The 12365-nt window shown below is 42.9% G+C and overlaps 1 protein-coding gene across 8 annotated transcripts in view; it reads left to right on the forward strand.

The window, feature by feature from the left end:
• Me3 (malic enzyme 3) overlaps positions 1-12365 on the forward strand; it is a 197150-nt gene that overhangs the window by 136486 nt on the left and 48299 nt on the right. For all 8 annotated transcript variants that reach the window (XR_015630266.1, XR_015630268.1, XR_015630267.1 and 5 more), the window contains 1 exon segment: positions 8726-8829. Coding sequence is in view for 4 of the 8 variants with exons in the window: in NM_001415972.1 (NP_001402901.1) it covers positions 8726-8829 (104 nt within the window). In the remaining 4 variants the exon portion in view is untranslated.

A 12365-nucleotide genomic window follows, 5' to 3' on the forward strand; every position in this document is an offset into this window, starting at 1 on the left:
GATGCCCTGGACTTACTTCTTCCATTGCTTTCAGTTTGCAGTCTTCCTTGGGGCTACTCTCTGAGAGAGCAGCCCGTGATAGGACTAGTCTGTGTTCTGCATTCTCAGTGCAAGTTGCCTCAGTGCGTGACCCAAAATTCAAAAACAAGGCCACAGATGAAATGTCTGAGACAAGCTGGTGAGTGTTCTGCAGATCAAGTGAGAGAAACTGAGCCAAGATACAGGTAGATCATCCTGCAAAGTTCAAGGGCTTTCTCACTGAAGGAGTTCAACCCCAAATCGAGAGTTTGTCTGCTCCTGGTACCATATTGTTTCTGCCTGTAATTCTTGGCCCTTGCCTGGCAGGAAAAAAGTGTCTTGAGAATTCTTTCTCTTTTTTTGTCTCAAAATTGTTTGCTTAATTCAAAAGTTTGAAACAATTTAGTTCTGCTTTTGACAAAGGAAACAAAACATATCTCCATCCAACTGTCATGTTTTGTAAATTATAATTGTAATATGCAAATTAAATAAACAATGAGTCCCACTATGATATTGTATAAAATACATTTCAACGGAATTCCTTCCAAATAACATTTGTTTCAGAGTTTAAGATCAGTGTGCATTCGTCTTTTAAAAATTAAAATCATAGAAGTGTTAAAAGAAAAATATCAGTCATATGTTCAGTGCTAATATATACATATGTATATATATTGCATTTTAATATTTTTCCTTCCAGCCTTTTTCCCCTAAACCCTTACAAAAACCAAATTTGGAGTTACATTGCCTTATGATTCCTTAGCCTGCATTTTGAATTTGATATGTTTCTTCTCATGTTTTTATCGTTACTCCACTGTGCCACATCAGTGGCTGCATGTTTTACCACAGTTCATATAGCAAAGCCTGTACAGAGGCTATGTAGGTGTTTCCAGTCTTCTTACAAAGATCAGCTGTGCTTTGCTACCCATTTTTTTGGATCAGTCATCGCTCTTATCTCTAATGTTTCTTTAGGACAAATTCCTAGAGGCAGAAATCTTGGTGCTAACTGGAGTTAGTTGTTGCCTAGCTTCACAGGATGGGTATGGACTGGGGGAGCACGATGAATTGGCCAGAAGAAAACCTACAGCACCGCTCCTCCTCCAGCACCATCTACCTTGCTGCTTGAGACAAACCTCACACTGGCACCTGAGGTGCAGAGATTCTCGTGGGTGGGCTGACTAGTGACCTGCCAGTGGGCTTCCCCGGTGCTGGGACTGCAGGTGTGGCCTGCCATGCCCAGCTGCTTCTTCTGTTGTTACCGGGGACTGGTCTTGGATCCTCTTCACTCACTGAGCCTTCTCTGCTGCCCTTATATTCGGATTCCGGATTCGCATTGCCAAAAAGGTTATAGCCATTTACATTCCACATGCTTTTCCTTCAAGAAAACTGCCTTTCCTCTTCCTTAGACATTGTGGCCTGGGTTCTAAACAAGAGTGAGCATTGTGAGGAAACAAGGAATGCAGCTTCCTCGGATTCCACCCATACATGCTCCTCCCTGAATTGAGGGAGCCTGAAAGAGACCTTTCTTGAAAGCCAGAAAATCATGGGGTAGACAGTGGCAGGCAAAAGAAGTGGGGAAAGACTGAATTCAGAAGCAGGGACCCTGACCCCACTACCACCATAAGCCAGATGAGTCACTGCAGCTCTCTAGCCCTGATCCCCTACATAATAATACTGCCATTTCCAAATCTCTTCTTGCGCTGCCTCCTGACTATAAAACAAGGCCTGGGTGGCGGTACAAACCTTACAACTGCTCAACAAAACCAGACCTCAAATTTTGCTCTAAATCAAGTTCCCTTCCCCTGGCCAGATGTTTGAATTTATATCAAACACATAGAAACTGTCATCTGCCTCAAAGAGGGCAGTGTTGTCTCTGTAGATGAGTACAGCAAACCTCGCTTCAGGTGAGCTATCGGCATCCCTTGCTGCACTACAAACAGATTTCCTTGAGCCCTTTGCCTTGTCGGTGCCGTAGAAGCTGATTCTGAGCTGGTGCAGAGACAGCCTAGGTTTATTTAAGCTATTAGATCTCGAAGGTACCGGTTGCCTCTAGCAGGTGCATGGAGGTCCTTTGCTATTGAAGGTCCAGCACCCACCAGTGCAAATGAAGCTCAAGGCTGACCTCAATCTGTGACGAATCTATCAGGAAGGATTTCCAAAAATGAGTGACAAGGAAGGACCAGGACCTTACACCTAATTTGAACATCATAGCACATCTTTTTTCCACTTCAGGAAAGTGAAGCTCGGGGCCTTTAATTGGCTCAAATGGATTCTAATCAGAGCAGAGATCCTCTGTCCTAGCACACCCAGGCCAGCATTCTGTTGTTTCCTAAGTCAACATCATCTCTTGACTTGTATATCTAAAGTAACTTTAGAATGTTATTCAAATTCTTAAGGTAAATGGCATTTCTCCCATGGTACTGCATTTGTGGACCCTTTCAATATTTATCTATGACATATGCACCTATACAGGTATACATTTCTTAGTTTTAATCATAATGCACCTATAATTAAGGTTATTTGCGAACACTTCTCTTTACTTATTTAATCAAAGTTTATTGAGTGTTTAGTAGGTGTCAGGCATTCAGCTAGGCATGAGGGAACTCAATGAACCAGACTTGGGTGAAATAGTCTGGTTGACAGTGTTCCAACATTGTCACATAATGTATCATTTTAATGAGTTGCGTATTACATCTACTCAAAGTGTCTGCTTCTCCCCTGAGAGTTTTCCTCCAAGCATGAGAATCCAATGCTGCCAAGTGAACCAGCATTAGGGAGACATGATTTATCCCCCCCTTCAAATGAGTTAGCTATGTCATTTCCCATAGTACAGCTCTTGGTTTAAAAATGCATCTGTTTGTAAGACGTGCACAATGACAACATCAGTTAAGATGCCAATGTGAGTTAGGGAAATTTCCCAAGGTCCCACCCATAGATGAAGAGCTACAGGCAATTAAAGGCTGTAAGAGTGAGAATCAGTCTTCTCTAGGGACAAGCCCTCTGGTAGGCTATCTAATTCCAAGTGGTCATCCCTAATTACAAGTGCATATAAGTACAACACTAAATGGACTCTAGAGAGAACATACATACATACGAACATATATATATATATATACATGTCTGTGTGTATATATACATATATGTGTATATATAATTAAATATTATGAAGTTGAGCTCACGAAGTGGACAGTAGAGAGGGAGCTGGGTTTGGAGGTGGGAGATTGTGGGGTTGAAATGATGTAAATGTGATACTGGTGCATAAAACACTCAAAAACATAAAATAAATGTGTTTTTTTTCTGAGATCAATTCCCAGCTGTAGGAGAGAAAAGCTTGGCTTTATCACTTCCCCTGACTAACTCAGTACAAGGAGGATACTGCTGTGAGGTGTTCTAACGTCCAAACAACCCAACTATCAGTGTGTATGCCTCTATGAAAACAAAAACAAAAAAAAACTCCCAAGGCAACGGCAATTTAATCAGTGTCAGAGCCTCCCTCTAAGCCCTGTTGAAAGAAAACATGGGCTGTCTGCACCCCTGAGCCTGAGTCACTTTTACCTGTCAACACCAAAGACCTTTGGAAAAATGAGCACATGGAGCTGTAATTCCATGGTGGGGGAGTGGGGGGTAGACACCCCAGGTTCTCCTCAGGAGAGAGGAGCCTTGTGCTCATGACTGTGTGTAGATGAAACCAAGCATAGAGCGGTCATATTGTCCACGCAGAAGGGACCAAAAACAGTAGCTCATACAACTCCTTCACTCTTCACAGGAAAAGCAGCCCGGAACATAAATGGCTTCCTAAGTCCCCAAACCCTACTCACATGGCAACTCTATAGCGAGGTTCTTTGAAGCACCCCAGCAGGCTTGGCCCTTGGATTGCCCTCCTGAGCCCTGAGAGTCTTTGCTGCCTAAAATCCTGAACTTGCATTTGTCTCTGAGGGAGATGTTACAGGACCCTCTGGAGATGCTCTGTGGCCCTCTGGAGATGCTCTGTGGCCCTCTGGAGGCTACTGTGTGGCTGAGAATCTGCAGAGAGACTCAGGTGAAAATTGACAGCGGAGCCAGAAACCTGGACTTGAAGACTTGGTGGGAATGAACAAGAGTCAGCTGCTGTACTGGGATTTGCAGTTTCTTCTATTTCACAAACTGTCTCTCTGAATAGAATACTCAGCTTCATCGTGTGGTACTACCAGAGAGCTCACTCTGCCTGAATGTCTGATGATGCTGCTGCCCCTCAGAGCCTTTGCAGTTTTCTCCTAGCTTAACTTTCCAAGAAATGAGCAATAGGCATAAGGATAGAGAAGGGAAGGGTGCAGAGGCCATGGAGTGAACCCCATGCCGTGACCTCCTTCACACACAGGTGCTTTGCATGACATCTTCGAGTGAGTGCCTGTTGCTATTCAAGATAAATATTTTTTCAACCAGGAGATTTATCTTCCAACTTAAGTACAACCCTCTGTGATATGTCCAGAGTAGAAGAGGAAAACCTATTTGTTTTCCATGACATTTGTCTCTAAGGAAAACCTTAGGAAGGAGAGCTAAGCAAACAAACCACCCCAGAGAATGCATTCAACCCTCCAACTCCCACCACACAGGAAGAAGTAACAGTTTGCCTTCTTTGGTAAATTCATTCATCTACAATTCTGATCACTGATGTCCCCATTCCAATAGGGACTTAATAACCATCTAACAGAGAGAAAAGTCTTAGCCATCAAATACTACTTAGGTACCAGGTACCTTGCACACACCCGAGCTTGAAAATGAATAAACCCAGTCTCTATCGTGTTCTAAAATAATGACTTCCTCCCTTCATTCTGACCAGCTCATGTCACCGTTATAACCCTTAGAAATCCATTGGGAGGAAGCTGAAGTGAATGAGTTCCAAGACCCAAATTTTAAGCCTGGCATCTTAGCCCAGGAGTGACGCTCTGGCAACTGCTATCGGCTGACACACTTCACAGAGTCTCTGTGTGCTGGCACTGTGCGATTGAGCTCTGGGGAGATGTGAACGAAGAAGGAACAGAGCTTTCCTCAAGAAGTCACACTGTGTGACAGAAATCATTATTATCCCTTTTCAACAGAAAGGAAAACAAAACAGAGAAAAATTAAATTTCTTACCCAAAGCCTCTGGCTTAAGGGACGGGGTGTGAATTCAAATTCAGATTCATCCAATTCCAAAGTCCCAAAACCCAGCCCTGCTGGACCTAGGCAGCTATTACTAAACTCTCCTGGAAAGGAACAGACAGAGAGTGAGGACAAGAGGATGATGCTTAGTTCCTTGGTCCCCACAAGATCAAGTGATGAGGAGGAAAGGACCCTACCATGAGAATCAGTCTGATCAAGGCTTGGTCTCAGCTACTTCCTCTTGGCTCTGTGAGTTTGGGCAGTTTACTTACCAATGAACTCCAACATCCTGATCTGTAAGCAGGAATGAGACGGTCAGGTACTGGAGTGAGCCAATGAGGACCTGTCTTCTTGCACGATCTGTGCAAGCGCAAGACACGTTTGTCTTTAGTATCATCTCTGTGTGTAAGTTTTCCCCATTTTTGTAGTTAGTTTTGAAGTATTTGAATTATGGAACATTTTATTATAAAAAATAAAATATAATGATGTCCTCACAAGGTTTTTAGAGTCACTATTCATGGCTTTTCTTGTTCCTTATAGAAAACTAAAAGAGCTGATGTAAGGGAGGATTTATTCCGTTTTGAAAGGGAACTTGTCTATCATGAGGGAAGGCATGGAGACAGGCCCTTATTACACTGCAATCAGCCATCTGGGCTACAATATAGGTCTGGGTCAGTGGACTAAATAGTATGTCAGTTCTTACAGATGAGCAGAAGAGTCAGAGTGAAATACTGTCTGTTGCTCTTACTAACGGAAGGTCTTAGGGAAGGTGCTTCACCTCTCTGTGTCTTGCTGCTCCATTCATAACATAGGAGAATAATAAACAATGAAACCTATTTCTCAAGACCTTCTGGAAATACATGGGTGAGAACTTCTTAAAAGGAAACTGCAGAAGAATGAAGGGAGAGAGCAGAAGTAGTTGGAGGTTAGGACCTTCAGACTATACAGTGCTCACAAGACTCCCATAGAAAGAGAGAAGGAAAGATGGCCCATAGGAGTCTAATTAAAAAGCTAATTACAAGTCTCCAAGCAAAGACAATTATCAAATAGCCTCATTTAGGAAGGATGCTCTGCCCTAAACCTCCTCACCCCTCATCTCATCATTAAGCGATCTGGAGAGATTATGGATGGAGTCCTTCACCTGCCCTCCTGCAACAGAATCTGCTTAAGAGAGTTCAAAGTCCTCCTGTGGCTGCAGTGAAACATGCCTCAGCCTGGGGTACATCAAAGGCTTTAAGAGCTAGAACACCTGCCACCATTTATACCAGGTGTTATCATTCACAAAGCTCTCTAATATTCTCTCATGCAATCACCATAAGCAGAGTGTGGCTGTACTCTATCTCAATTGGACAGAGGAGAGGAAGACTCTGGGAGGTCATAAAAGCTTTCCCAAAGTCACAGCAGCCCATCATGGCAGAGGTAAAAGCCTGTCATGTAACCCTTATCTTCATAGCCTATAACAGCAGCTCAGATGGGGATGAGGCAATGAATTTGTCAATGAGCTCTTGCTTTGATTGTATTAGACACAATAATGCGGAAGTTCCAAGAGGTTATAGCAGATGGTTGTTTTCTGTTTCCCAAACATGGCAGCCACCTTTCCCTCCTCACTCAGCCTCCAGCCTCCAACCTTCCTTTGTGCTCACCCTGCCTTGAAACCTAGCTAACCTGTTAGAATCTGACCATTTCCCCCACAGTACAGTCTCAACTCACATTCACAGCGTGCTTCTCCAGGTTGTGTTTCTGTGCTACACTATTTCCCAAAGCATTTCCATCCCTCTCTGTGACAGTTAGTTCACTCATCCACACCCTTGGTAGACTTAGGGCGCCTTCAATCAATCATTCTCACTAATCATTATCCTACTCCAGGCTGCAGTCGGGAGTGCCAATGGTCAATAAATACATGGCATTTTTATTCCATGAGTTGTGCATTCTTTGACACTGTCTTGTTTATTTTTTTAACTCTTATTTTAAAGTGTTGTAGATGGTGTACACATCTCAGAAAAATATCACAAAGTTTTAATTACTTTGTGTTCCTGTTATAAAATACCATGACTAAAAGAAACTTTGTTCCAGAAGGCTAGAGTTCATAATGGTAAGGATGGCATGACATAGCATGGGGGCAGGGGAGGAAGCTGGCTGATCACATTTTATCTGCACACAGGAATCATGGAAAGAGAAATAGGAAAAGGAACACAAAGATATAGACCTCAAATCCCAACCCCAGTGATATGTTTCCTCCAGCAAGGTTCTTCTTCCTAAGGGTTCTATCTCTAAAGTCACCACCAATTGGGGACCAAGCATTCAAATTTGTAAGCCTATATGCAATTCCTCATTCAATCACCACATGCCCCTATACCAACTACCCAGTTTTCTTCAATCGTAGTTCAGTTCTATACCTTGTACATGTTCCTCTACTACTAAGGCAGTTAAAGTTATGGGAAAGTTTTATATAGGGATATCTCATGCAACCCTTTTATAACGATACCCACATTCCCTCTTCCTCTCCCTAAATTCTGATGATTGGTCTCCATCTTTATGGTTTTGTCATTTCAAGGACACTAAACAGATGAAATCAGGTGGCATACAGTCATTCAGGGTTGCCTTTCTTTCACATCATATGTCTCGAGATTTGTCTAGAGTTGTCAATTAACAGAGTTTTTCAAGAGTTTTTTCCTTTTGTATGATGAAGCTTCTATGGATATTAAGATAAACTAATTAATAAATAAGTGTGCTATGCATGAATCAGTCTGCTGACCCATGGGGATATGGATGAAATAGGAAGCCCAGTGAAAGAAGCTAGTCAGACCAATCCAAACACAAGAAAAGGCCCAATGTGCACGTAGCTGCTGTGTCTAAGGGCTAAGGGTAAAGAGCTAAGGTGAGCATCATTTTTCAATGAAATTTCTAGTATATCATTCTCCCTTCATATCCCTCCCACCTAGCAATGTGTGAGGTATGTAGCAGGTAAGATTTTATTTAAGTTAAGATGAATGAATGTTTTATAAGTATATTGGGGGGAAGATCTTTGATGAGACCGCATTCACCAATGCAGATGCTACCTACAATCAGCTTCAAAAGTTCCCAACGACGAGCATTTCTACCTTCAAGAAGATCTGTAGCAATGTCTGAAGACATTTGTACTATGGTCACAAGTGGAGTTGTTGCTGGATCCTTGTGGATGTAGGTTGCAGATGCTGCTAAATATCCTATGATGTACAGGTCATCTCTCAGATTAAGGAATTTCCAAGCTAAAGTGTTAAGAGTGACACTATTAAGAAACCATAAAATAAACCCAAAGTCCACAGCCAGAGCTTGAAAGAGTGTCCAATGGAGACTCAGATACCTTAAAGCCTTGTTCATTCCTAAAAATGGGATTTCACGGGAATCCACCCTGAGACAGGGACTTGGCCTCCAGACCCTTCCAGGGATTGCCCTTAGGTAAAGGTAGGGGAACAGAGGCAGTGTCATACGCTCTCCTCTCTTCCTACCTCCAGTTCTGCCCACTAAACCTGAACTCTTGCTTTACAGAAAACAGTAATAAAGCAAGAAGTATGGAGTGGGGTTAGTAAGTGGATGCTCTCTATTCCAGGAGCTTCTCAGAGACCCTCTGTACATCGGCCTGAAACACCAACGTGTTCGTGGGAAGGAGTATGATGACCTGCTGGATGAATTCATGCAGGCTGTGACAGATAAGTAAGTGGACCATGCTGCCCCTTTTGGAGCGAGCACCTAAGAAGTGCCATCTCCAAGTCAACCCTGGCTTTGAAAGAATTACAAAAGAGGCTATACATGGATGCTTTGGGGGTGGTCTGAAAATTTCAACTTGACTGATGCACTTGAAAATCTGGAAGCCAAATGGGTCCTTCTCCAGAATCACCTTCAAGAAGGCACTGTGATGTGGAGGTAGCTAGGTTTCTGTTGTTCCAGGAAGTAAATCCTCTTGCTTTGAGCTGCTCAGAGTAGTTTTTATGGATCCAGACACTGCTCTTCTGATGTAAAGATGTTACCTTCCCAGTGAAATAGTTTAGGAAAGAAAGTCACCATGCTTGTCTTCACACACATCCTCACCCCTGTTAGGTCAGGTTAGGGAGATGGTAATAGGCCAAGGAACCTGATGCCCCAGATCCGAGCCATCTAGATTTATGAGAGCTCATGTCGTCACTGGAAAGCATAACGCTGGCAGCTCCATCCTCCACTCCTTGCTGGCATGCTACAGTAGGGAGTTCCAGTAATGCTTCCCACATGCTGGGCAAGCCAAGGCTTCTACAATTTAGTGGACAATAAACACAAAACGTATTTCCTTCTCCCTTGAAAAGAGATAAAATTATATTGTGGTTCACTGGGATGAGACAGATGCTACAGAAAAAAGAAAATCCATAATGGGGCACAGGATAGAAGCAGAAGTTCGTTCGAGTAAGCTAGAGGATCAGGGATCAAATGCATACCTGGAGAAGCTTGGGCTTTGGAAGACAGAGTATATCATGGGAAGAGAGGGAAGGCAGAACGAGGTAGTTGAAGAGAAGTGACAAAACAGATGCATCAGGTTTGGAATTTTTCTGGACAAAGAAGGGAACTGAGAATATATTCAAGGGAGTGAACAAAATGGTTTCCCAAAGGTCTAGTCTAAAGAAGAAAAATAAGGAGACAGAGAAGCAGGAAATAGAGAAGGGATGAGGAAAAGTAAAGGGTCAGTAGACCATATGTCCTGGTGAGATTTGAGAATTTTTGCATTGGATACCAGGCAGAATAAACTGGTTGAAAGGAAGTGATCCTCTGAAAGCTCTATGTTTACAGTCAAGATTATAGAGGAAATGAACCACTGGGCTGTGGCTACCGAAGAAGCTAATTCACAAATTGGCACATTTATTAGAAGCAGGGCATCTGGAACAGAAGAGGTAACTGCCACTTCATTCTTCCTTTCCAGTCTATCTTAAATGTCACTTTCAAGACCAGACAAAAGATGCTAAGGGCCATAAATTATTAAAGTACTTTTACAGAACAATAACCATGACAGTTCAGGGAAAGGAAATGCTTGCTTTGGTTGTGAGCAAACTCAGAGGCTACTGTGTGTATCATGGAGCAGAACTACTTGTGGACACCGAAAGCTATTCTTCCAGAAGAGAAGTGAACTTATATATGTCCAAAAAAGAACCAATGGGTGCAATGCCAATAAAGGCCCTGTATGTGCAAAGTAAGTACCACAATGCACTGAATTCTGGATATGAGTTCTCTCATGGAAGGAACTCTAGGACATGTTGTTTGGTGTTTGGGGGCTGATCATATGGATGGGTTCAAGCTGCACATGCTCTTGAATGTGTCTTTATACTCCATTACTCTAGTTTGACCTCTTAAGAATGCCACGCAGCTGGCAGGATAGGTACTATCATGCCCACTTTAATGGAAGGAAAAGCTGAGGCCTCAAGATGACACAGTCACCATCCCAGTTCACAGAGTACCTTGCAAGACTGTGAGTTGAACCCAGTCTGCCCACTCCACATGCAGGATGTTTTCTATAGTGCTTTGTGACCTGACCAAAGGGAGTGCAATTGCTTTAGAGAGCCTATTTTTTTGCTTCCTGTTTCCAGGGCTCATTGCTGGCTTATGAGTCAGTAGTCATCCCATGATTTCCCCAAAGAGAAGTGTTGCTATTCATGTGAGAAGGTTAAATAAACTAGGATGTAAAAGGCTCTTCAAATCGTCATCAAAATCAATTCACAGCTCTACAAACACACAGGCAGTCCAGGGTGAAACCCTTAGGGAAGGGCGTGCATCAGCCAACAGGAATGTGTCCTTCAGCAGAAGAGATGATGGTTTGACAGGTCATTGTTTTGACTTTCTAGCAAGCTAGAACAGATGTTTCTGTAGATACTGTAGGAGGAAAATGAGCTGGTCTCCCCAGGTACTCCTGGGAATGTATTAGTCTGGAGATGGATTGCCTACTCTAAGGGTGAGTCAGAAACCCTGAAGCCAAACACTGTATTTTAAGAAAGAACCTTGAGAAACTGTGACTCCTGCCTTCAATATCCACATCCCTACCCAAACATCCTACCCATAAAAGGTTTCCTCTTTTACCCTTCCCTTACAAACTGACCTGTCTATGGATTCTGAGTACGAAATATTGATAAGGTTCAGATCCTATCCTGAAGGTTGGCCACTGAGGAAGACATACCAAAGCAAAGAAATATCCAGTTAAGTCTGAGAACTAAAGGGGCTGGGAAGAAGCTAGGTTAGTAAAGTGCTTTGCCTACCATGCTCAGTGGCCCTGGGGTCAATCCCACACAGCTGTAATACCAACATTTAGGAGGTGTTGGCAGGATGATCAGAAGTTTAAGGTTATTCCTGGCTATATAACCAGTTCTAGGCCAGCACGGGTTACATGAAACTCTGCCTCAAAAAAAGAATCTGTGAGCCACAATAGAAAGCTGAGTGTAGTTCCCAATGTAGAGACAAATTAGCACTCCAAGCACTAGTCATTCTAGCTTTCCTCCTCTCCCTCTTATGTGGTAGGACCTGAAGCATCATATTTGAGTACCACATCCTGATATGCCAATTCTCCTCAATGGTTTTTGTTTATATTTCTTATTTCTGTTCCTTACAGGGAAATCTCTTGTTTAAGATTGCACCTGGAAACCCAGGTCCAGCTCATTTGAACAGCATCTAATTTTAGAAGCAGCTTCAGCCTCTAGGGGAAAAAGTCACGTCTTTTGATTTAGTTCCAAAATTCTAAGGCATTTGGAGGTCGGTTGAGTGAGTGGAGGGTATCAAGACAGTGTTTTGCTGTGTAGCTCTGGCTGTTCTAGAACTCACTCTGTATACCAGGCTGGCCTCAAACTCATAGAAATCCACCTGCCTCTGCCCCCCAAAAAGGCGTGCACCACCATGCCCAGCCCTAGTTCCACAAATTCTAAATCTATGGATTCTTAAGCTATGTGGGTTCAAGTAAAAAGGAAGGCATAATTGTAAAGACCTTTACAGTACAAAGGAAGTCATCTATGCTCTACGAAAGGCTTATCTTTTGTCTATGTCTCTGTCTTTCTCTCTCTTACACACACACACACACACAGAGAGAGAGAGAGACAGAGAGAGAGAGAGAGAGAGAGAGAGAGAGAGAGAGAGAGAGAGAGATGGTTCACGGCATAATGGAAGTCACTATTCACAATTAATGATCTTTGCAGATAAGTTATAGTTATCAACAGCTTTGGATTTCCCATTCCTGAAACCAACCACTC

Source organism: Rattus norvegicus, chromosome 1, assembly GCF_021556685.1.
Source record: "Rattus norvegicus strain SHRSP/BbbUtx chromosome 1, alternate assembly SHRSP_T2T, whole genome shotgun sequence".
In the NCBI taxonomy this organism is placed as follows: Eukaryota; Metazoa; Chordata; class Mammalia; order Rodentia; family Muridae; genus Rattus; species Rattus norvegicus.